Below are 25492 nucleotides of genomic sequence, written 5' to 3'. Positions count from 1 at the left end.
CACATGCACACATATATTTTGTGGGGTGAATTTGTACTTGCAGGGTTACATTGTACTTTGCTCAAAACTGCATGCATTCATGTAGAACTCAGTTATCTCACTTTTTAGGTTAGAATCAATCTAAACATCATTGCGTAGACAGAGAACACAGGGGGCCAACACCTTCAACATATTGTCTAGCTACCACCATTGTTAACAGCTAACCCGAGAATGCAACCTTTTTTAAAAAAAAGGTTTTGTGATTTACACATGAAAGATGTGAAGCTATCACTGTATTCTAACAGATGAAAGGCTTAACAATCAATTTTTTAATGTATAATTTCAGTTACATCACTGTAAATTTTTACTATAAATTCTGTGTTAGGATTGAGCCCTCCACTACCACCTGATGAAGGAGCGATGCTCTGAAAGCTCGTGTGCTTCCAATTAAACCTGGTGCTGTGTGATTTTAAACTTGAGACAGTATATGTAAGTGTTAACCCTCTAGTGGTAGAAAATGCATACTACAATACATTATCGTATAGTATTTATGGTTTGCCCTGTGACCATGACCAAAACTCCTACACAGTCAGAAGTTCTTTATTTTTCATTAAGAATAAATTGAGGAGGTATGTGTAACCGGGGAGTGTGGTGTGGGGTGGTGGCGTTGGAAAGAAATATATAACCTCGGTCAATGTACAAAACTCTGAGAGGAATAAACCCAGCCAGAATACAATCTCAATCCAACTTGAAAATAGTGAAACTTCTGTTTTACTTGACACCCATCTTGCATATATAAATATTAAAATTTCATGTGGATCCTCGATCTATGTCAGGATTTTTAAAACAAACTTATGCAAAGCACATGTAAAAACAGTGCCACCTTTCAGTGTATAGTTAATTGGCTGCCGTCTCTGTTGTGACTCTTCAATCTCAAAACCTCCTGTTTCTACTGTACAATTCTCTGTCTTGTTATTGTGTGTGACAGAGATATGCTCACTGGGAATGCCAAGCGGGTTGTATATTTCTGAGCATGTGAGAAAGCGAAGATCCAAAGTTTGATGGGTCTAAGGTTAAGGATTATGCAGGGCCCAATAAAAGCAAGTTTTATAAACATCACTCATTTTGTCTATTGGTGGTCAGACCAGTTTGGAGGATGTACCGACCAAATGTCAGTAACAGCAAATCAGTAACTCCAGGCGTCACTCCACCTAAGGCCCAAATCTAAAGCAGCGCATTACTGCACGGGGTAAGTGCACAAAGGTCCCACAAGCTGGTCTTTGTGTGGAGGTAATATACATAAATGAGTGCTTGACCGTTTCGGTCAATAAGTCCCAGAAGGGGCACAAATGATCAAACAATAACTAGTAACACACAAATTTTCAGGGAACAAAATCTTCCTAAAATCTGTTCTCGGTCTGTGGTTATGTCAAATTTCCAGGAAATTCCAGGCACATCTGTATTTGGAGGTATAGTTTGAGTTGTGAAAGTCAGCCAGAACTCCAAGAAAACTTGTATGCTCCTTTTCAAATCTCAAATCTGATCAGACAGAGCCCACTGACTATATTTGTTCCAATGGGCAAAACAAAGATGTAGTGGTATTGAGACCCAGGTAATGCTTTGGGGACATGGCAGAAAGTCTAATGACGTCCATAAAATTATCATTGATTGTCATTAAATTCCAATTAGTTCACTGTTGTCCTTTTAAGTAAGGATTGGTTGTTTTACACAGCAATGATGTGTGTTGACACTTAACTGTCCCCTGAAAAGGCCAGTAAGTCACTCATCTGTATCAAAGCACGAAGTCTCAAAATGGAATGAAATCAGATGGACCACCTGGTGTCAACCTAGGCACTGGAAATAACAATGGCAAACTCAGCCCTGTCAACCCTGCAGAGTCCTCCTTAGTAACATATGGAAGCTCCTGTAAGTGTGAAAATTAGTAGAGGTGTCAGACAGATGTGTCAATTGGCATGGTCACACTCATGGAAACATGTCTGATACACAATATCCAAGACAACACCATCCCTGTCCCACTGGCAGAACCCAGTAGAGCTGGAGGCACATTAGGATATAGTCTGCAGAGAGTTACCTTGGGAGACCTTAATGTTGACTCTGGACCCCATGAAGTCTTGTGGTCTCAAGTCAAACTTGGGCAAGAGAACAACAGGCTGATTTCCATTTACAATCCCCCTTCCCAATTCTGAACCAGTTCTTTTCTATGTCGAACACCACTTGAAAGAAGCACGGAAGGTAGTGAAGATGCAGAATGGACTCTAACTGGTGGATTTCAATGCCCACCGCCAGGACTGGCGTAGTGGCAGTACTATCTACCAAGCTGGCAGGTTTCTAAAGGACATGGCTGCTAGACTGGGTCTGCAGCAGGTGGTGAAGAAACCAACAATAGGGAAAACATACTTAGCCTCATCCTCACTAATCTGATGCCGGTGCACCTTTCCATTGGTGTGTTGGTGGGAATGACCACCACACAGTTCATCTGGAGATCAAATCCCAAGTTTACATTAAAGATACCCTCCATTGTGTGGTGCAGTACGTCCATCATGCTAGACTGGACCAATTTGGTACAATTTGAGACTGGGTATCCATGAGTCATTGTGGGCCATCAATAAAGTTCCCGCAGCCTTGCATCTGTTTGGAGGTCTTGATCAATGTGCTGGAGTGTGGAAGTCACAGCTGCAAGTGGACCTTGGGGGCCATGCAGTGAAGGAAACATAGGCCATCAGGATTAGACCCAACCATAATCTGCAACTTCATGTCCCATCATATCCCCCACTGTACCATTGCGATCAAACCAGTGAGCAACATTGGCTCAATGAAGAGTGTAAGAGGGTGTGTTAGGCGAAGCACAGGCATTCTGAAATGTGAGATGTCAAGCTGGTGAAACTACTCAACAGGACTACTTACATGTACATATAGCAAAAGTACTACAATGATTTCTGGAATGAAATGTATAATTGTAATCACTGGAAATCCGAAGTACCCATGTAACTTGAGATAGCCATGGGGATTGGTGAAATACTCCAATGGAAACAATTGATATATCAGTTGAGCACTTGTTTAATGCCATTGAGTATTTCACAGAACAGAAAAGGATGCTGCTAATTGTCAGGGGAATGATCCCTGCCATCAAACCGGGAAAACTGGTTTGTTAAAGAACGAGCAGGTTGCTTTTAAGGTTTCATTTTCTGTTCAAAAGAAGAAAGGAATAAGAGTTGCTGAAGTATGGTTTTTCTGGTGATAATCAGATCCAAAACCTTAGTTAGATTGGAAAGATTGTCAAAGATCTGGGCAGGTTTTGACCTGGCATGCTGGAAACCTGAAAATGACTTTGTGATTGATCCCTATGTTAATACTTGTTGGATGATGGTATAAAGTTAGTGTTTTGCAAGATAAATTTTGGTTGCATTGCCATTGCATAATTTTTTTTTGGTTTGATCTACTAGTTGCCTATTAATAAAAATATGTTGATTGTGGTTTATTTGTTACAAGTCTTGAAAAGTGGAAACTTGTCTTTCAGTTCATTTCCATTAGATGAAATTCATCTCTCTTTGAGAGATTTGGTATCCGCGGAGACTGGAACATTAGAGGTTTTGATTAAATTTTATTTGACATGATTGGAAAGCAAGTTGCTCAAATACATTGACTTAGCATCATTGCTAGCAATCTGTCAGTATTAAAACCAGCAGGAAATAAATTTTAAGTCTGTATGACATTTAGAATTTGAGATGTCATAAGTTATATTCTTAGAAAAATTTGTAAAGGCATTCCTAAAATTAGGCCAAGTTTTGCACCAGAAACTTTAAAATATGACTATGGAGAAATGGTTAACCTTCTGATGTTTCAGCTTTCATACACTCCCTGGATGTGACATTTGGACCAGTAGCACTGAAGCTGCAGTTTGAAGACCAAAATGGTATCTGATGTGCATGCACACAGTCCTACCACATTTTGGTGAAGGGCAAGGAAGAGGTACCCTCAAAGTATATCTTCATTGGGTATTAGAACATTTGCAAATGCAAAAAGCAGCATCCTATCAATTTAAGATTTTGACAGCAACGTTGCTTCCTCTTGAGGCAGCCATTGCTAGTGTAATGTGTAAAAGCAAATAAGTACTTATTGTAATCTCCTCCTTCCTGGTTCTGGTATCTCTGACAACATTCCAGAACCATAAACATTAGTTCCAATGTCTGTGATCTTTCCACCTGATCCCCAGTGAACCCTGATCTTGGAATCTGAGACTCCTCTATTCCTTCTTAAGTCTCCTATGATTCATCCCAATAACGTGTATGCAAATTGGGGCCTAACATGTTCTATGTCTAGTGCAGTGCTGTTCAAATTGCAGTGATGTCTAAGGCCCAAACGCTGTGGTTTCTCAGACCTGCCCATTTGAAATGTGGGCTGTTCCTGTTGTAACAGTAAGGTCCTTAAAAATGTACATGCCAAAATTTCCAAGTCTAAGCCTTCCATTGAGCTGTGACATTGACTGAAGAATACTCTCAATCTTTTCTGTTCGCAGACTGCCCACCTGGCTATGATTGACACCCTGATGATGGCCTACACTGTGGAAATGATCAGTATCGGGAAAGTGGTCTCATGTGTCCAGCAGTTCACAAACTTCTTCCCAGCCACAGAGCTACCATATGACATTGAAGATGCCATTGTATGCTGGATAAATAAGGTAGAGTATCTCCAATCCAGTGAACTGAAACAAGTGTGGTTTGAGGGGAGTCTGTGATAATCTAAAGGTAAAGTTGCCAGAGTCTTACCAGATCATTAGAGCTCAGTGACTTGTGGTGAGGGCAGAGGTTGAGCAGGGGAGTTCTTCATGGTAACCTCAATCATTGTGGGAATTGATTCCACACTGTTGATGTCACTCTGCATCACAAACCAGCTATCCAGCCAACTGAGCTAATCAGCGCCACTTGGCATTTCTTTCTCGAATTTTGTCATTCAACTTTTTCTCCCATTCACCATTCCTTCAAAAGTGAAGAAATAATGCTGATGTATGGTTCCGGTGCTTTTGCAGTGTAATTCAGACAAGTGACAGTTTTTCATGTGTAAACCTGGAGATATACATTCAATCATTTCAGCAGTAGAACCTTCAAAGATGAGTCCAGCTCTGACTCTCAACTCATGCACACACCCTCATCACATTTCCACGCTCTTCTCCCAACTCTCTTCATTTGTCACCTATCCTTTCCCTTTCCCTCCAGCTGAATGCTTTCTGCTCACTCCAACCCCTTAGTATGTTCCAGTTGTTACTGAGATGTAAATAACTTGAACACAAAAGTGAAAAGTTTGTTAAATACACCGTACAAATGAATGTCGAGCAACATGCGAACTTTGCATGTTCCACTGTTGTGTTAAAGCTAACAAGCTCATTGAAAGACCATCACAACCTTGAGCAATTTGTGCAGTTTTCAATATTTACTACTGACATATTGCTGAAAATAACTACATTTGGTCAAAGCTTTTTGTCTTTAACAGATTAAAATAATTCACAAAAATGCCAATGTAAAGGGAAACAACATTCTGATGTTGTTCTCTTGTGGAACATTCACTAAGTAATCCTGAGTGTGCTAAGAATTATGCTGACAACTAATTTACCCTTGTCAGTTGAGCATGGCTCCTTTGTGTGTATGGAGTGCTGAATATGTAAATACACATCGTCTAGTTCTTTACAGAACACGCACCTGTTTCAACTGAACAAAATGGGCAGCAACTAATCACTGGTTCATTCCTCAGGGCAATGTCTTGACGAAGCAGACTCATCCTGTCTGTTTTAAATTTAAACAAAGCGGTCTCCATGGAAACGTTTCTTCTAATTAGATTCCACTTGGCAATCAATCAGCATTTTCTTCTCATGCATAAAATATTACAAAATGTTGTTCCCATTACAGTGATATTCTTGTGAATTTTCCCAAAGCATTGAAAGTGGATGGCTTTGGCAAAGAAAGTCCTTTTTCTTAAATGTCACACTTTTTTTTTTAACTTCCAAATGGCAGTTTATTATTTTGTGGGCAAGATTAGAGAAAAGCATTTCTTTTTAACTTTTCCAGGCTGCTTCCAACAGGGTTCCATGTCCAAAAGAATACAATATTTAAATATGTCTGTAATGATACATTCAGCATTCCAACTCCTTGCAGTCAAATATCCTGAGAAACATTGCAGAATGATTTGTTGTTGACATGCCCTGTAATGACATTTGATCATTCTTAGAAAATGTACCAATCGTTTGAGATTTTAACTTGTAGTCAGTTCTCTGACGCAGCTCTATTATGATGTGAATTGTGCTGTTATGCAATAGCCACATCATTTTATAAATGCCCAAAAGATTCTTAACATGTCACTGTCTCTCTTCAATGCCATGTTATTTCTTTCTATAAAGAGGGGGGTAGCTCCAGCATTGCTGTTTATCCACTGATTCCAGAGCTCATTCGATTATGATGTACTATCAATAATTTGACCAGCTCATAGCTATCCCCTTTTCACCATCTGAAGAGATTGCAGCGAAAGGATGGCAGTGTTGTTTCACTTTGGGTATATTTGACTCCAGGCCAAAAGAAACCTTGCAACACCATGTCTGTAATTGAAACTAGAATTCAGATAGAAATGTGGTATTTGGTGTATTTCCGGGAACATTTGCTTTAGGTCTAAAGTGTTTCTGCAGTAACACAGCCATTTTAAGAAGGCTACATAAACCTTTGTGTTGTCCACTCACCAAAACATTCCAAAAACAAAAGGATGTTCTGTATTTGAATAACTACAACTACTTTGATAATGTATGAAAATTAATGGTTATCCTCTCCATCCATCTCTGTCTCACCGTCTCTCCTTACTGAAATATTACTTTTGGTATTTGCCCAGAAATGTTGATGAATTAAAGGTATAAATCTCTGTCAGCCAGATTATGTAATGTACAAAATGCAATAAGAACTATTAGTATATGTTGAAACTTTCACACAACGTTTCATTTCCAGCTGTGATATTTTAAGTAGCTATTAAACCATTGATCAATAATGTAATTGGTCTGAGTTTTAAAATAAGCAGAGCAAATGATACTTGCATTTAATAACAATCTTAAATCTTTGTTTTGTAATTGATTCAGGTAAATGAACATTTGAAGGAAATAGTCAGTCAGGAGCAGAAGCAAAGGCGACCACAAGGGGCAGAAACACCTGGAAGTCAAAGGGTAGGAGCTGGTTGAAATTTTCTTAATTATCTTTGACGACTTAAGGATAACTGTAATATCCAAGTGCCAAGAAAACCCCAGCTTTCAACCGAATTCTTTCTATGTGGTCCTTGACTGGTGAAGTTTGAAAATTTATCTTTCACTTTAAAGTCATTATAAATGTTTGCAGGAAGTATGTAGAACCATAAGAGAGAACCTGCATACTGAGCTGCATAAAATACACTTGCGTGTCACATATTAACTATGTTTAATTGTTTGTAGGCAATGGACATTAACTGGGATCATTGTCTTAAAATTACATGGGTGCAATTTTCCAGACTTGGTGGGGTGAGAAAATTGAATTAAATTGAATTGAACTTACAGTAGTGTGTACCGAGGCACAGTGAAAAGCTTTGTCTTGTGAGCAATATAGGCAGATCACAAGAGTTAAGTAGCATAGCTAATTAAATAATAGGTAAACAGCGGCAAAAAACAAAACACAGGTACAGGCAAGTGCTGAGAGTTTGAGAGTCCATTCAGTATTCTAACAACAGTAGGGTAGAAACTGTTTTGAAACTGGCTGGTGCATGTTCAGGCTTCTGTACTTTCTCCCTGATGTTAGAGGTTGTAGAAAACATTGCCAGGATGGGATGGATCTTTGAGAATGCTGGCGGCCTTTCCTTGACAGCGGGACTGGTAGATGGATTCAATAGATGGGACGTTGGCCTTTGTCCATCTCCGATCTTGAATAGTACAGTTGCCTATACCAGGTAGTGATACATCCAGACAATGCTCTCAATGGTGCACCTATAAAAGTTGGCAATGGTTTTCACCACCATGCCAAATTTTCTCAGCTGCCTGAGGAATGAAACATTGCTGGGCCTTTGTAACCAGTGCATCCACATGAAGACTCCAAGAAAGCTTGTTGTGGATGACCACTCCCAGGAGCTTGACACTCTCTACTCGTTCCACCTCCGTGCTGTTAATGTGATGGGGGTCATGAATAACATCCCACCAAAAGTCAATAATGAGTTCCTTGGTTTTGCCGGCATTGAGAATTAGGTTGTTCTCAGTGCACCATTTTTCCAGGTCTGCCACCTCCCGTCTGTAATCTGTTTCGTCACCATCTGAGATTTGACCAACTATGGTGGTGTCATCAACGAACTTGGAAATAGCATTAGTCTGGTACTTGGCAACGCAGTCATGGGTAAACAGTGAGTACAGTAGGGGGCTGAGTACTCACCCCTGGGGGGCTCCAATGTTGAGCAGGAAAATATGGAGTGAAAGAAAAAATCAGAATCTTGATGTCAAGAAAAGCTTTTTGTGATCGTCCCCCAGCCTTAAACAGCAAGGTCAAAATCTCAGCATTGAGCAGCAGCTACCATAATTCTGTGCACTTGCATCTCTTTCAAGTCCCAATTGCTCCTCTTTATATGTCCCTCTCCTTCCCACACTATGCAAATTACCAAATGCAATTCAGTGTGCGAATCTGCCAAATACTTGTCTCAGCTGTCATCAAACTGCATATTTAAAACAACGTGCCCTCAGCTCATGTACCACTTCAACTTTTTAATGTTTTATTTGAAACTCAGGGATATCTATGACTTACATGCTGCTGTCAGGTTGCCTTGTGCAGGAACACACATGTATCTCATGCATCTGCAAAAGATGCAATTCATGGCTTTCAGTTTACTTTCATAACATATACGATCTTCAGTCTCAGTAACAAACTGTCTGCCTCTGGCTCATATTTCATTTTAGGGAAAGTCATGCAGCTTGTCTTAGTGAAAAAATCAAGAGTGAGCATGTGTAGCACAATGCTATGGCAGCATCACACCTGCAGCTTGTCCCCAGCAGTATATATGGCAAACACATTGTATGTGCTGCATTCAGATGGCCTTGTGCAAAAGTCAAAGGGTGGGTTGGTGGGGAATTATGGTCAGTTAGGTAGTGATGCCACGTTTAGTCAAGGGGCTTGGTCCCACCAGAGTCATGGGGTGGCATGGTGGCTCAGTGGTTAGCTCTGTTACCTCACAGCGCCAAGGGGCCCAGATTAAATTCCAACCTTGGGTGACTGTCCGTGTGGCGTTTGCGTTTTCTCCCTGTGTCTGGGTTTCCTTCAGGTGCTCAGGTTTCCTCTCACAGTCCAAAGATGTGCAAGTTAGCTGAACTGGCCATGCTAAATTGCCCATATTGTTCAGCGATGTGTTGGTCAGGGATAAATATAGGATAACAGGGTAGGGGAATGGATCTGGTGGGTTACTCTTTGGAGAGTGAGTGTGGACTTGCAGGACCGAATGGCCTGTTTCCACACTATAGGGATTCTAATTCTAATTCTATCTGTGTCCTTGTCGTCCAGGGATTTGGCCATGGTCAGTGCAACCAGTCCAAGAATTAGAGGTAGATCATTCAGGATGCTGAAAGACAAAAGTCCAGGGATTGCACCAGTGTTTCCTGCTATGAGGCAAAGAGAGGAATTGAGTGTGATGGATGTTGGTGAGGACCTGGTGAAGTGAGAATGAGAGGTAGCAAGTAAAGAGAGCAGAAAGGGTTAGTAGTTTGGAAGGTTGAGGTGGGTCAGCTGTTGAATGGACTTGCATGCAATAGTTATGCTCCATGAGCCTCGGTGAGACGTGTATCTAGTGGAGTCAATTGGTGGCTTGACATGTGTGAGATAGCAGAGAGAAAATGGTAGCACCTAACCTTTGGGAGAACAGACAGTTATTCACTTCCTTTCTGCACTGTTGGTCCTCCAGTTTCTCCTGGGAGACAGCATTGGGCCAGCTTGACTTGCTGTAGTAGTGTGACAGAAGAAGGACCTCACAGGTTTTTATAAAATCATGAGTGTTATAGATAGAGTTAATGTTAGTTGTCTTTTCCCAACGATGTGACTAGGGGGCACATTTTAAAGCTGAGAAGAGTAAGATTTAAAAAACACTGGGCAAATGTTTTATATGGAGGAGGTATCACATGGAATGAACTTCCTGAGGAAGTGGTGGATGTGGGTACAATTGCATCATTTAAAAGATATTTGGATAAGTGCATGAATAGAAATGGTTTGCGGGATATGGGCCAGGATCAGGCAGATGGGACTAGTTAATGTTTGGGATTACGTTCAGCATGGATTGTTTGGACCAAAGGGTCTGTTTCCGTGCTGTATGACTGCATGATTGCCACCTTCACCCCCTAATCTACCAAGACCTTCAGGTCCTGGTCCACAAAGCAGGAAGCAAGCTCATCTTTCCTCTATGCTGTATCCTCCATGATATTTTTGTGCACTAAGTTGTGAGGTGCGGTTCTTGGATTGAAGCTTCTGAAGTACTGTGAAGCTGAGCTTTAAATACGGCTCCAGTGGAATGAATGGCCAAAGATCCCAGCCGTGGTGAGCACTTGCACCTCTCCAACCATACGATCCCGCAAGAAAAGCGTCCAAGAGCTCAGTTGCATAATTAGTTCGATGAAGAACAGAAGATCATCTGAGCGAAGTGGCTCCAAGCTGTGACCGACTGGATGCCATGTATCTGTCTTGATAAAAGACCTGAACTGAAAGTGGGAAAATCCCATCCCTAGATACTTTGCTCACTCTACTTGTCAAAGGTTCAAAATCCTGCAAAAGGTTATGGTTGTGGTCGATGAGTAATGAGTTGCCGTTTCATGTCGGGCTGTGAGACATCTATAAAACTTATCAGAGATGCCCGCACTTGCTGTTATGCACTTTCTATTGGCATACAACTTTGTTTTTAAAACGTGAAGTAGTAAACATCTAATGATATGGAGCCAAAACACAAATATTTTCTTTCTACATTTGTGCACCTGACATCCAAATTCATTCTTTCTACAATGACAGTAAGGACAAAAGGGGTTTTCGAGACAACACCTTGAGAAAGAATAAGGACCAAATTTGAGGAATGGGCAGGTTTCTGCCTTGTAGTGGAGAGAAATTTTCCTCTGAGCTTTGAGACCTATCTGAAAACAGCCATGATTGCCATGACTAAAAGCCCTTGCAACGATGGACTTAATGAAAGCAATCGTCATGATCGATGAAATGTCGCATTAAAACCTTAGCTGATGAACCCGCCTGCAACTTGATAACCACCCTAATGTGGTGAGTTAATCCAAAGAAATCACTGCTAGAGGGATAAGAGGAATTGTCTGTATGGCATGAGGAGAGATTAGACAAATTGGTCTGTTTTCACTTGACCGTCAAATGAAGAGCTGTGACTTTATAGAAGTTTTCAAAATGATGGGAGGGTGGATAGAATGGATAGTCGGAGTCTTTTTACCAGGGTAGAAATGTCAATTACTAGGGACATATGTTTAATGGAAAAGGGGCTAAGTTTAAAGGAGATATGAGAGGCATGTTTTATTTAATGGATAGAGAGTACCTGGAATGTGCTGCCAGAGGTGGTGGCGGATGCCATTACAAAAGCGATATTTAAGAGACAACTTAACAGATAAATGAATAAGCAGAGAGTAGAGTGATATGGACAGCATCGAGAGCAAAAGGATTTTAGTTTAGAAAGGCATCATGTGTTGGGTGCCGGCTTGGTGGGTCAAGGGCCTGTTTCTGTGCTATACTGTTCTTTGATCTTTGTTCAGTTGTCAATTTCATGTATGCAAGTGTAGAATAATCCAGGGTAGCCACTACTTTGATTGCAAAAGGACGTTTCCCTGTTCACCTTTTGGAGCAAAATATGTTTTAATTCCTTCACAGATGTCTAAATTCAGTCAATGTGTTAGATTTCTAAAAATACAATTATTCCTTGGTCATATATGATGAACAGTTGTGATAACGCATTAAATTTTACCAACAGCAATGATTAATTGTCTCAGTCAAGAAGCCTAATAATTTCCCAAGATAGGTAACAAATATAGGAGTTGTTTCACACTGTTTGATTTCTGCTTATTCCTGGAAACTACATGAGTTATCATTTCAAGTTGTTTTAACTACTTGTAACTGTTTTGGCTGATATCACACGTACTGACAGAATGGATAGGTCATCTATGATACTGGCACAGGATTGCTTACTGTACTCTCTGCTTACTCCATGCATTTTCTGTAGGTATCTTCCCAAAGTGTGAACAATTTAAAATCAAATAGTGCACAACTGTTTGTGGTTAATTTGCTCCAGTTGGTATTCTGTCAAACAGAATTTGCCACAATGCTCTTTCTAGTTGGTACTTGCCAGGAATGAGTTTTTCAGTAGCTTGGCATGGCTAATTTTATAGAATGTACAATGACATAACTTGCTGCACAAATCAAAGAAGATTGTGGAATCAGACAGATTATATTTGAAAGGAGAAGCAAAGCAGCTGGTAGTTTTAAAGTATTCTGTGACTTAAAGTGAAATCTTGAATTTCTTGCATGTCTTCAAAGTTTTAGACCAGACCTGAATCCTGTAAAGGTATTGAAGAAAGAAGCCAGCAATTTCCGGGTAATTTCTCTGCCTGATGATAATTGGATATCTTCACAATTAAGGCTAATGCTGGAAATATTTTTCATTGGTTAAGATTCATCAATAAATTTCCCACAACTGGGATCAGTAAGTAGTTGACAAATCTGTCAGAGTCTCCTATCATTCAAGTAGTGTACGTTCTTAAATATTTTTGGAAAGTGGTGACAGGTCATGTGAAGCAATGTTGTTAATCGCACTCACTGTCAGTTTTGAATTTACAATGTTTTTGCATTGCTGAAATCTGTCTTATCTCCTTTGATGTATGTCTTTTCATAACCACAAGAGAGAGTTGTGGCTGCTGAAATTTGGCTACAGTCATAGTCATTCTGTTACTACTGAACAGGCCAACATAGATGCTCTTGATGCAGTTTATTTTCCTTCACTGTTAGCTGGTGGTTTTGATAAACAGCTGCCTTGAGAAGGCTTATGGGATAGTAAGTGAACAGCCAAAACTGTACATTGATTCTGCTTTATTACATGTATCACGAACATTTCGAGAAAATAGTGTAACTGTAGAGAAAAACTGAAAATTCTATTTTCTTAATACCTTGGGTAGTCACATCTGGTTTGTATTCACATATTTCACTGGCTTCTTAAGGAACTGTAAGAAATGTTTTCCATATTCTTCAATATTCCACACTCTCTCACCTCACAGCCTGAACTGCTGACTGGCAATGTTTCAATTAATAAATTCAATGAAGAGTTGGTCCTCAGATATATATTTTCCCTCTTCTGTATGGGAGAGGTGTATTATTTGTCTCCAGATTATGTTTAAAGCATTTGAACAACAGTTAAAGGTTATATTATCAAAGAATGTTGCTTATAGAATATCGTTCTCATGTATGCGGTAGGTTTTAAGGTAATTGATATTGTGAAGAAAATTTAAATTAAGTACATATTTATAATATAGGAGAAAGTGAGGACTGCAGATGCTGGAGATCAGAACTGAAAATGTGTTGCTGGAAGAGCGCAGCAGGTCAGGCAGCATCCAAGGAGCAGGAGAATCGACGTTTCGGGCATGAGCCCTTCTTCAGGATTAATTTATAGTGAAGCAATGTTCGAATTGTTGATTCTTGTCCTTATGATCGGTTACTTGAGACTAACAACCAATGTCTGAGTAGCTGATCGTCAATAGCTGACATTTGTTATGATGGCAACAGAGATGAATAATTCTTTTAAAACAAAAGACATTTGAACTTCTGGCTGACAAAAATAATAACACAAGATTTCACTTTATAAGATTTTTATTCAAACAAACAAACTGAAATCAACATCAACAAAACATTACTTTATGAACAACTAATACATTAGATTAATTTCTCCATAATGTCCTAACATGACTGAAAACCCAATGCTGCATTTGTGTGTTACATAATACTCACTGCAGAATCTTAGTCTTAAGAGGAACCAGTCCAAAGTTATTCCCAGCAATCATTTGGGCTTGGTTCACCGTGAATCACCGAGTCATGACATCCAATTTCTGTTGAAAGCTATTACCTTCAATCTTCACAGAACTCCAGAACTGATACTTTGCAACAAGGCCTACTCCAGTGATTTCATTTCCTGGCATTGCTCGGACAAATCTTCCTGCGACCTTAATTTTCTGAGGTTTCATTTCTTCAACCAGAGTATATACTCCTACCCACATTCTACCTGTCTGCAAAAAACTGTTCTTCATGCTCTCTCTCTCTCTGTCCAAAGCCTCTGTGTCAAAACAGGCCAACAGCTTTTCCTTTTTTTAAGCTGGATCTGGCACTTAGGTTTTACTGGGACTTGACCTTCTCCTGTGGCAAGCTGGTCACATTGGTTTATTGCCAGACACAGCTAGTAGAAGGTTACATCACCATTTTACCTTGAATTTGAAGTTTAAGGTATGATATCTTATAAAACCTTGCAGGTGTGGCAATTTATTAATGTACATTTTAAGCCTGTCACACATGTAATGCTAATAATATTACAATGTTTTTGGAACATTATAAATGGTTTATATTAAGGAGTGGAATTCTACTTGGGCATAACAAAGTGGAATACCCATTTTCTCCATAATTAATAAACTGCTTACAACCCTCACATTTTCAAGATATTGCCTTCCTGAGTTGGCCATGAAGTTTGGAGAAAAACACACATTCTTCTCCTTTCCTATAAAAGCGATGTTCCATATTGAGACATTTTGACAGCCTCCAAAACTGTGGTTTTTCCAGAACATAACTTTTATAAGTCAAGCTGTGAATGACTGTGCAGCGGTATAGCAGACAACGATATTATGGTGTAGAAAATGATCAGCCTTTTACAGAGCAGCTCTATATCATACCTTTTTACATACGCCATGCAGCAGTTTAAAAGAATTGATTTTGGAAAGGACCAAATTTGGAACCTAATGGCAATGGTTTCAAAATGGCTTATTTTGCTTGGCCTGTATGTTGTTGTCAAATAATTCTTTTAGGAGCCATTAAAGGAGGTCTCTCAGGGAAAAAGAAATGTTAGTGTAGTTGAGTTTTTTTACAGTCTGGAGAATAATTTTTGGAACTAAGTATTCTGGGTGCTTCACATTTTCAATTCTGTTCAAGGCAGGGATTTTCACATGATGATGTTTAAATTCTATTTGTAAAAGTCCTCGGATGCAACTGAAAAATATTTTACAATTTGTAAACTGTCACCATTTCTTGCTGCATAGCTCTACTTCAATCATATTGCATTGAGAAAGAATATTATTTCTGAGACTGATGTACTCAGAATGGAAAACACCAAAATAAGTCAAGCGTTTGCAGGGGCAATGATGGTATTGTCAGCAATTTCTGCAGTTGCACATGCACAGAGTTACACAGAAGGCCAGAACTTGCTATCGTCGATTCTATGTTTCTCTTAAAGTTGTGCTGCTTCAGTAACCCCAGATTCCAATCTGTGGGAAACATTATAAGTTGTTGACAACTTCTGCTTTGACCACTGTCATCTAACGGTGGAATATCTTTGAAAAAGTTACTTTTTGGTGAATGAAGTGCGGTTGGGTTTTTAATGGTGTACTATATAAATACTGTCCATGTTGAATGAGGTGCACTAAGTTGCTAAAAAATGTACCTACTTTAAAAATACTGCACAATTCATTTTAGAATAGCCTCCAAATTTATTTATACTTCAGTAATGTTGTTTTAATTCAGTCCTGATGAATTATTTTGCTGTGTGAAAAGTTTAGTTAGAAGTGGTGGACATTAGGTGCTTTTAACTTGCTGGTTTGCATTGTGCAATGTTTTTGGCTATTTACCATGGTTGTTGACATCACTGCTGCTGCATGGCCTTGACTTGGCACTAGGATTAAATGTCCATCAGAGAAATGTAAAACCATGCCACAGAGCTTATTAGATCTTTGGTGGCAGCTTTCTTGAAGGTCATGCTAATACCTCTGCTGCTGACCACAAAATTCAGCCCAATGTTTCCCATAGTCTGAAGACATTTTATGTCTTTTTCCTAAAATTAGAGATTGAAAATTAAAGGACAGTAGAAGATTTTGAAGTATTGCATGTGATCTTGACAAAATTGTGACTTTTCTTTTTTATCTCATCGCTTCAATCCTTTCTCTCTCCTTGGTGCTGCTTCCTCTGAAGTCTCCTACCAAATGGTATTGGAAACTGGTTCCTGTAAGTTAATTCAATGACTAGTGACCCATTGTATTTGTGGACAGTTTGTTATTCTCAGTGTAGTAGTACTAACTTATGCCGATTAACGTGGTATTGTTTTACTCTGCTGTGATGTCATTTCATTTTCTGGCATTAACACTCATGTCTGCTGTCCATTCATTTTTAAATGAGCCACTTTTGTTTTTCGTTCACATCTGCATGCATCCCTTAGCATAGAGTATTTTCTTTTTAAGGAATTGCCTTAGTTTATCCAAGAAATGTAAAGAATTTAACAAGCTGAAAGTTAATATTGAGTGTATGTTTTGTGTGCAATGGGCTGGATAGTAATGCAAGATCATTTGTCCGAGGAACATGACCATGACTGTTTCAATTTTTAATAAGTCAGACAACAATTTGAAATTCTGGGACATTATAAGCCTATTTCCAGTTCTATTAAAATGCACTGCACCTACTCCGATTATGCAAGTCCAACTTGGCCCACAGTATCACAGCTCTGAACAAAAACATAGTGTCCAAGCCTAGGTTTGTAGCTGAGGCTGATTCCAACTTGAGTAATTTGTCCAAGAAAGACAATATAACAGTCAGGTTGCGCAATTTCAGAGTAGTTACTTTCCATAGGAAGTTCCCATTGCAAATAGGAAAAGGACAAACTTGCTTTTAAATACTTTACACATCCCAAAATGCTTCATAGACAATTAAATACTTTTGAAATGTCATTGCTATTATAATTCAAATACAAGTGACAATGAATTTGTGCACGGCCAAATCCCCCAAACAGAAGTAAGAGAAATTACCAGGTTATCTGTTTGAGAGTAATGTTAGCTGTGATTCAGGCAAAGTTGCCCAATTCTTCAAAACGTGTCATAGGATCTTTGGACAGGTGTGAATGGTATCACTTTCTTTTAAAGAGTATTGTGTTTTTGCATCTCCCTTCCTGGGGACTGGGTTTTAGACTATATTAGAACTCTGGCTGAAATTGGCTGATTCAGGACAACCTGCAACAGAAATTGTAGCTGGGCAGTTTTGCTTTTTCACTTTGACCAGTCTATTTTCTCCCTGTTTATTTTATTGGGTGAAAAATTGCTTCGTGAATACACAAACAAAATATTTCCAGGTACCTTGTCTGCACAAGTTGCTGTTGCATCACAAGGCAAACTTATCAAAAAAATCATTGTTGGATTTATTTACACAACTTTAATCAACTTAATTCAACAATAAATAATATGCATTGAAGATAATGCTTTTGGAGCGAAGTCAGATGAGAATTAAATATGACAAATTTGGTATCTTATGTGTAGATTATTTCATTTGTAAACTTTTGTGGGTCCCCTGCCAATGGATTTACAGGCAAGGGAGTCTAAAACGTCTTCCAGCTGGCGGTTCAGCCTTTCCTGACCTATCTTCAGTTTTGGGATACAAGTGAGACCTAGAGAACCACACCTACCCACACCCAATTGTGCCCCTTAAGCAGCCAATTAATTTAACATGGTGGGAGGACATTAAAGATGGAGTTAAGTGGAAACTAGGTAGCATTGAGCAAGAAGTCAGAAATGTCCCACATCCCTGATGTTCTTGGTTTTCCTTGATATTTTAATTTCTTCCTTAGAATATGTAAGTGTATGTTGTTAATATTCTTAAATATTTTTAAGTTTTGGAATCAATTATAATGGCAATGTGAGCAAAGTGGTTAGAGATACATTGATGAGTAGTTTGCTGGCCGATTCAGCTTGCAGTGCTACCTCTACTGAAGATTGAAACATAATATGTAGAGTTCCATGAGAATTCTAAATCTTCAGAACCTGGTTACTTAATGTTTTTGATATTGAACAATGTGGAAAATTAGACTTTAAAATGTCATCTGTCTATTAACAATATATTGATCTCAAAGTAATCATCATTTCTTGACATCAAGAGTTCATTTACAACTATTTGGTTGCATTTGATGATTTCTAAAATTAAGGTTTTTCCAGTTAGGCTTTCTTACTCAGGTTTTGGATATGCAACTCTGGCTTCTTTGTATAGATTTTGTTTCAAATCACTTCCAATGAAGTAAGAGTTGTGACTCACTTCATCAGTTTACCCAAAATGTGTCGGCGCTCAGATTATTATGGATGCATTTGCAGGTAATGGAACTGTTAGCTGACCAACAATATTGTTGGCAAGACTTCTAATTCATTTCAGCATTCAGCTTATAATGTGAATACTCATTAGTTTGCATACCATAGCCACTTCCACCTCTCAGACACATTTGCACCACTCTTGGGGAAAAGTAGCAAAACAGTGCTCCTCATGAACCATTCCTCACGGTTTATTAGTTGACTGAAACTATCCTCCACAGGCCATTGCAAGCCAATCTGAGAAATCCTGCCAGTCTTCTAATAGCATTTGGCTGCACAGATCTGGCCCTGAAATTAATCTGTGCAGTCCAGTGAGGATGCTGGAAATCTGAAGTAATTAGATAACAGCTCTTCAGATTCACACGCAAGTGACTCAGTGCCATCATCAGAATTTTGGAGGGCTCACCATTTTTATTTCAGAATCCACTCATGTCACTCTTATAAAGGAAAGTCATTACATGACCCCACATTTTGTTTGATAGTCCACTCTAATGACCAACTGGATGGGCTACTACTAGATTAATGCAAGTGATCCATTATTAATTTCAGCTTTTTGTTGCAGGATTGCAAGATACATATTCGTAGTTAAATTCTATCTGGTTGAAATAATTTGGTGATGCTGATACCAGTGAAACTGTGCTTCTTGTACAGACATTTTCAATACTTATTATTCTGTCTTCACAGTGAACAGATAGACTAGTGTTTCTGTGTTGCCTGAGATGCTCCTTCTGGCATCTTAATGATTTTATCAGTGCTTTGGTTGCTGCAGCTAGCAGGCAGAATGGTGAAGTGTAGACTTGAATATTTTTGTTCAAAAAGTTTATTCTTTTAAAACCCTTACAAGTGGCTGCCCACTGTGCCCAACCCCCCACACCCAAGTCCATAATTGGCTCGTGCCCTTCAAAGCAAACTATAAATGTGTGTATCTCCTGCAGAATGGGAACATTTTTTCTTATTTGTTGAAACCGTGTGTGTTTTTGTAAACAAACCTCGATATTGAGAAAGTGGATTTAAATTGGCCTGTTCTCAGATAATTGAAAATTTGTGTGTGAATGAGACAAAAACATCTTGTTATTTCATATAAAATAGATATATTTTTCATTTTAACTTTCTTATTGCAAATAAATTTGTTCATCTGACTGCATCTGTTATTCTGTGACAGGCCCGTTACAGAAAGGATCAAATGGTACCCAAGCAGCCACCCTGCATCTCACCAGTTGAAAATCTGTTGAAGGACACCACAGATGGTTGTGCATTAGCTGCACTGATTCATTTTTACTGTCCCGATATTATCCGAATGGAAGGTGAGACTCCATTTTCCATCTGAGATCCTGTGTCAAAGAATCTAACCTGTTGTCCTGTAATACAACAATTTAAGGTTCACCCTGGAAAGAGCTTGCTTCTATATCATATCGCAATTATTATATTTTAATCAGGATGTTTGACCTTGGATAACATCATTGAGAAAGACAATGGCCCATGGGAGGCCCAAACTAACAAAAGATTGTTTTTTTTAAATGGAGAGCTAACCACCACCTTCAAATGTCCAGTTGAAGTAAACTCTTCAAACAACATGCATGTTGTGATCTTTTAGTATAAAGCAAACAACCTCCGCTTGAGGCAGTGTGATAATATTTGAGTTCTCTGGCAAATAGCTGCAAAGGGTTTGTCTAACCACACAACTGATTAAATACATGGCAATAATTAATTGTTTTATTTGAGTTTTCCTTAATCAGAGCAAGGCTGTGCCTTTGAAAGACTTGGGGAGTTCTGCTGGTCTTTCTGTTGTTACTTGCAGAATCACAGTCCAAAATATTTCAGGACATGTATGTTTAAGAACTTCTTAAACCATCAACTTTGCCATTTTAAAGTTTGGTACACTGGTTTGCTTATTTATTCTAGAACATTTGCGACTTCCTTTCCTTGTAAACTGAAATGGTGCAGTATTTTATTCTCCAGCACACAGTCTCCACAAGTGTTTCTCACATTAATAAGCAAAATGAAGAGAAACTTCCTCTTTTTGCAATTGTGTTGTTGAATTTTCTGAGGAGACTTTTAGTTCAACTTCACATAAAACACATAGGACTTCCTCTAATTAATTAATTACAGATATTTTCTAATCAACCTGTCCAGAGATGTTATGACACACCTCTGGAGAACGTGGGAGTTGAACCCATGCAGCCTGGCTAGGAATACTACCACTGTGCCACAAGAGTCCATTAATGCGTGATATTAAGAAGCTACAATTAACCCAAAATGATGCAGCCATTGTTTTACTAAATTGTGCCCTGAAATGTTGCAATAAGTTAGGACCTCTCTGGCATTATCTGTACCTGGACCCCATGATTGATTTCAGCCCATAAAGGCATCTGCTGTGGATGTTTAACATTTAGCTTGGTTTAATTTCAGCAATATTTTAATCCTTCTCCTGTATTGAGATGTGCTTAAAGTGGTGGGCTTTTGTTGGCTTTCCAACTGTTTATGAAGAAAATAAATGGAAACTAATTCAGCGAAAGAATTTCATTACCTATCTTTTTTTGAAACTGGATGCCATATGATCAAGAAAATTAACTGGGTCTTTAGACCAAATGTAGCTAAGTAAAACTGGACATTGAATCTTCAATGTCTGGAATCATCTTAATTTAGACTGGCATTTGCAAAACATTATAGCCTGTTTATTGTGGATCGGTTTTCATTACTTTTTCTTGGGAGACAGCATTGCTGAGGATGGCTGAAGTAAAGACTTATCTATGGTTGTCTGTTTCTTCAGATATATGTTTGAAAGAGACCATGTCATTGGCTGATGGCCTGTATAATCTGCAGTTGATTCAGGACTTCTGTGAAGGTTATCTGAACCAATGCTGCCATTTTTTACTGGAAGATATGCTCTATGCTTCTTCATCAATTAAGGTAAAACTGACATGAATTTTGTACATTGAATTTGCTTCACCAATGACTTCTAAACTCTTTGATCTAATTGTATTGTTAGTTGTTATATGATCATTTAAAATTCTAGTTTTAAGAACAAGAACAGTTATTGCATTTGGTCTCACATGTTTTGGTCTGGTTAATCACTTTTAATTTGTTAATAACTTTATTTAAGGTCAAGAATAAACTGGTGGTAGCTATTAATTATTTGAGTAAAAATGCATTGGGAACACCTCTATCACGGGGTGTGGAATGACAGGGGTAGGATTGAGAAAGGCAGCAAACTGCTTCCTCAACAAAACATTCAGTGATTTAACTTTTACCTCCTGGTTTGAAATCTATTAATATGATATCCTTGTTTGTGTGATTCTGGCACATACATGTTTAAACCTTATTTTGGGCAACAGTTTATGGGTAATCTAGCTGACATTATCTAATTAATACATGAGTTAGAAAGCATGAAGAATTCTGTTTTTTGATTTGCACAGTTTTCAACATAGATTAACACTTATATCTTTCATTACAAATATGACACTTTGTGTCTGCATGTTCATTGATTGATTGCATCCTTGCATTGTAATGTTAGCAGCTTTACCATCTGTTTTCAGTGTTTTGCATACTGGGTAGAGTTCAGAGTTCACTGGGCAGGTGGGTCAGTGATAGAGGTCGTAGGTTTAAAATTGTTGGCAAAAGATCTACAGGGGAGTGGTGGAAGAATTCAGTGTTATTAGAATCTGGAATGCTCTACATGAAAAGATGTTTTACAGTCCCAGCTCAAACTGGCAAACTGATGTCAATTGATGACTCAGGACCACTAACTGTACTTTAAAATAGAAGAAGTGGACGATCCAGGGGCTTTATTAAGACAATAAAGCCACAAGATTCTGTGATTTTGAACAAACAGTAAATGTTACTGTAGAAGGATTAAAACAGTAGTTCAATCTAAAATACATGTGCAACTTGTATCCTAACACCCAGATTTAACCTTTGGTAAATATGCGTGGTAGATTGTGATGGAACACTCTGTAGCACAAATAACATATCAAATGTAATCGAGATAATTTCCATGATTGCTCATCAAATTCCACCAGTTATTAATTATACAGGCCATCAACTCTAATTCAATTTAACAAGGATTACAATTCTTCACTTTTGCCAACCTGGCCTTGAAATTTCCTCTCCAGAACTATACTGTCCACAAGACTACGGCACGTAGGAATAGAGTAGGCCATTCAACCCATCTAATCTGCACCATCATTCAATGTGACCAAAACTGATCTGATAATCCTTAACTCCACTTTCCTGCCTTTTTCCAAGAACCCTTAATGTGCATACTGATTAAACGCCTGTCTATATCAGCCCTGAATATCCTTCATGACCCAGCTTCTACAGCCCTGTGTGGTAAAGAATTCCACAGAGTCACTAACCTCTGAGATGAAATTCCTCCTTCTCTCAGTTTTAAATGTGTGACCCCTTTTTCTGTATAGTCCTGGACTCTCAGAACGGGAAACAATGTCTTTGCAACCACCCATCAACTTCTGTTAGAATCTGGAATGTTTCAGTAAAGTCATCTGTATCTATCATTCTTCTGAACTCCAATGAGTACAGGCCTACGATCGTCATCCTCTTCTAAGATAGTCCCTCCATACCTGGGATCAACCTAAGAATCTTCTCTGGACTGACTCCAGATACTGGCTATTTCAATAAATCTCATTGCTGTCAGTCATGGGCTTTTTCCAGAGTTCCGGTGAAGCATAACACAAACTCGAGGAACAGTACCTCATTTTCTGCTTAGGCACTTTACAGTCTAGAGGCCTTCATATTAAATTCAATAAATTGGGAAACTGACTGTATCATGTTTGTTCTCCATTTTTCTTGAATTCTCTCTTCTCTTTCCACCCACCCTCCAAAAGCCATATCTAGTTTCTGCCTTGTTTATTTTGTACTTTGTAGAGAGGAATAATTCTCTCCCTTTCACACCTATATTTACATCCATTTTTACTTTTTTTTTCTCCAATATCAATAACTCTTCTGCCTTTCACAGGTATTTTTTAAAAAAACATGTTTGAACACCTCTCAGCTCTGATGAAGAGTTTCACATTATCTCTGATTCTGTCTTCACAGATACTGCCAAACCTGCTGAGTTCTTCCAATATTCCCTGTGTTATCCTTTGAGCACTCTATTTTTTAAATGTTAACATTTTCACAGAATGCAGAATGACAGAACAAATAACGAGAAGGATTTGTCACAAATGTGCAAATCTGATGCCATTAATCATTTGAAGAGGAAATTGGATTGGTAGTTAAGATTGAGGAATTCTCAAGATTACAGACATAATGAGGGATGTGGAAATAAACATGGTTACACCAGCACAAAGAACTGAATTGCTCCTTTCTTCTCTAATGTTTTTTGATTCAGTACCTACCACCAGTTCCTTGTCCGTGCCATGGATTGCCTCCAATTCCATGCATTCTCACTTTTGGTAGCTGTTTTTCAAATGGTGTCTTGTTTAATGTGTCTTCTGGGAGTCCATGTTGTATTTTTAAAATGCAGGGCACGCCTTATCTACCACATTAATTGAATGTAATTTAACACCACCCTCTTACCAATTCCCTGTCCAGAACAGGCAGGGAGATTGTGGGAGGGGGAGCTCTGAAACAAGGCAGAAAGTCATGGGATGGATACTTGATACCTTCCCAATTTCCCCCATTTATGTCCAGAATTGAAAGGGTTTGGGATTGTCCTCCTGTCCTCTGGCCCACCAAGGACCAATTAAGAGCTTCAAGGTTATAAAATTACAGGACTATGGGAAACTGCCAATTTGTAACCTTTGACCGTGTAGCTGGATTATTGGAAATTTTCACAAATCAGTAACTTCCACTATATGTGCTGAAGTGACAAAATGAGATTTATAATAAATCTCAAGTGACATTGTGGGCTGTTGTAGTGCTTGTGTTAGCCCACTGGGTGATGCAACACTGCAATTCGTATCTACAACCGACTAATGAAAATTGCCTTGCAATTTAAATTGTTAAATTCTTCAAGTGGCTTTTAAGTTATTGCACATATCTGTAAATGTATGAAAATGGGCACTAGAAATTGACAGTTACTATGAGCGAGTAAGTGAAGTAGCGAGGGAATATCAAATTGGTGTAGGTATTTTTGTCAACTGGATTGAGATGAATGTTGATGTTCCACTGTTGCTGTGTGTTTCCCAACTGAGAGGAAAGGACTACTCCAGGTATTAATACCAATATAATGAACACTCACATCGGATATCACACACGTATATGAGAGATGTTCTTTCCAAAATGGGCTTTGGGGAGGGAATCTGCAATTGGATCAGACTGCTCTACACCAACATTGTCAGTGCAGTCTCAATCAACGGGTGGGAATCAGATAGCTTCCCAGTCAGATCTGGAGTCAGGCAGGGATGCCCTCTCTCTCCTGCCTTGTTTGTGTGCTGCATAGAGCCATTTGCCGAGTCCATCAGGAAGGATGCGAGCCTGAGAGGGGTGACTATTCCTGGCAGCAGGGGCCTGCAGGTTAAGGCCTCCCTGTACATGGATGACGTCGCCGTTTTCTGCACGGATCCGCTGTCCGTGCGCAGACTCATGTGCATATATGACCAGTTCGAACGGGCCTCGGGGGCCAAGATAAACCGAGGCAAGAGCGAGGCCATGCTCTCCGGGAACTGGGCCGACCAATCCTTGATCCCCTTCACCGTCAGGACCGACCACCTGAAGATGCTGGGTATTTGGTTCGGGGGGGTTGGAGCTTGCGCCAAGTCTTGGGAGGAGCATATCAGCAAAGTGAGGCAGAAACTGGGCAGATGGAAGCTACGGTCACTCTCCATCGTGGGAAAAAACCTGGTCATCAGGTGTGAGGCACTGTCATTGCTATTATACGTGGCACAGGTCTGGCCTATTCCCAGAACCTGTGCCGCTGCAGTCACCCGGGCCATCTTCCAGTTTATATGGAGGTCAAAGATGGACCGGGTCCGAAGGGACTCACTGTATAAAGATCTGGGCAACGGGGGAAAAAATACACCCAATGCCACCCTCACCCTGATGGCCACCTTTGTGTGTGGCTGCATCAAGCTGTGCGTGGATCCCCGGTACGCAAACACCAAGTGTCACTACGTACTGAGGTTCTACCTGTCCCCGATGTTGCGAAGGATGGGCCTG

At 39.3% G+C, this 25492-nt stretch overlaps 1 protein-coding gene across 2 annotated transcripts in view; it reads left to right on the top strand.

Moving 5' to 3' along the window:
* Positions 1–25492, top strand: part of camsap2a (calmodulin regulated spectrin-associated protein family, member 2a) — a 174000-nt gene that overhangs the window by 110265 nt on the left and 38243 nt on the right. Inside the window, exons 3-7 of one of the 2 annotated variants that reach the window (XM_043699731.1) lie at positions 4517–4678; positions 7109–7192; positions 16227–16259; positions 19539–19680; positions 21147–21286. In XM_043699731.1, coding sequence (XP_043555666.1) covers positions 4517–4678; positions 7109–7192; positions 16227–16259; positions 19539–19680; positions 21147–21286 — 561 coding nt within the window. The remainder of the gene's footprint in view (positions 1–4516; positions 4679–7108; positions 7193–16226; positions 16260–19538; positions 19681–21146; positions 21287–25492) is intronic. The other variant, XM_043699732.1, reaches the window with a different exon arrangement.

This window comes from Chiloscyllium plagiosum, chromosome 11 (assembly GCF_004010195.1).
Source record: "Chiloscyllium plagiosum isolate BGI_BamShark_2017 chromosome 11, ASM401019v2, whole genome shotgun sequence".
NCBI classification, from domain to species: domain Eukaryota; kingdom Metazoa; phylum Chordata; class Chondrichthyes; order Orectolobiformes; family Hemiscylliidae; genus Chiloscyllium; species Chiloscyllium plagiosum.
The sequence above is the reverse complement of the archived record's forward strand: the minus strand, read 5'-3'. Positions and strand labels throughout refer to the sequence as shown.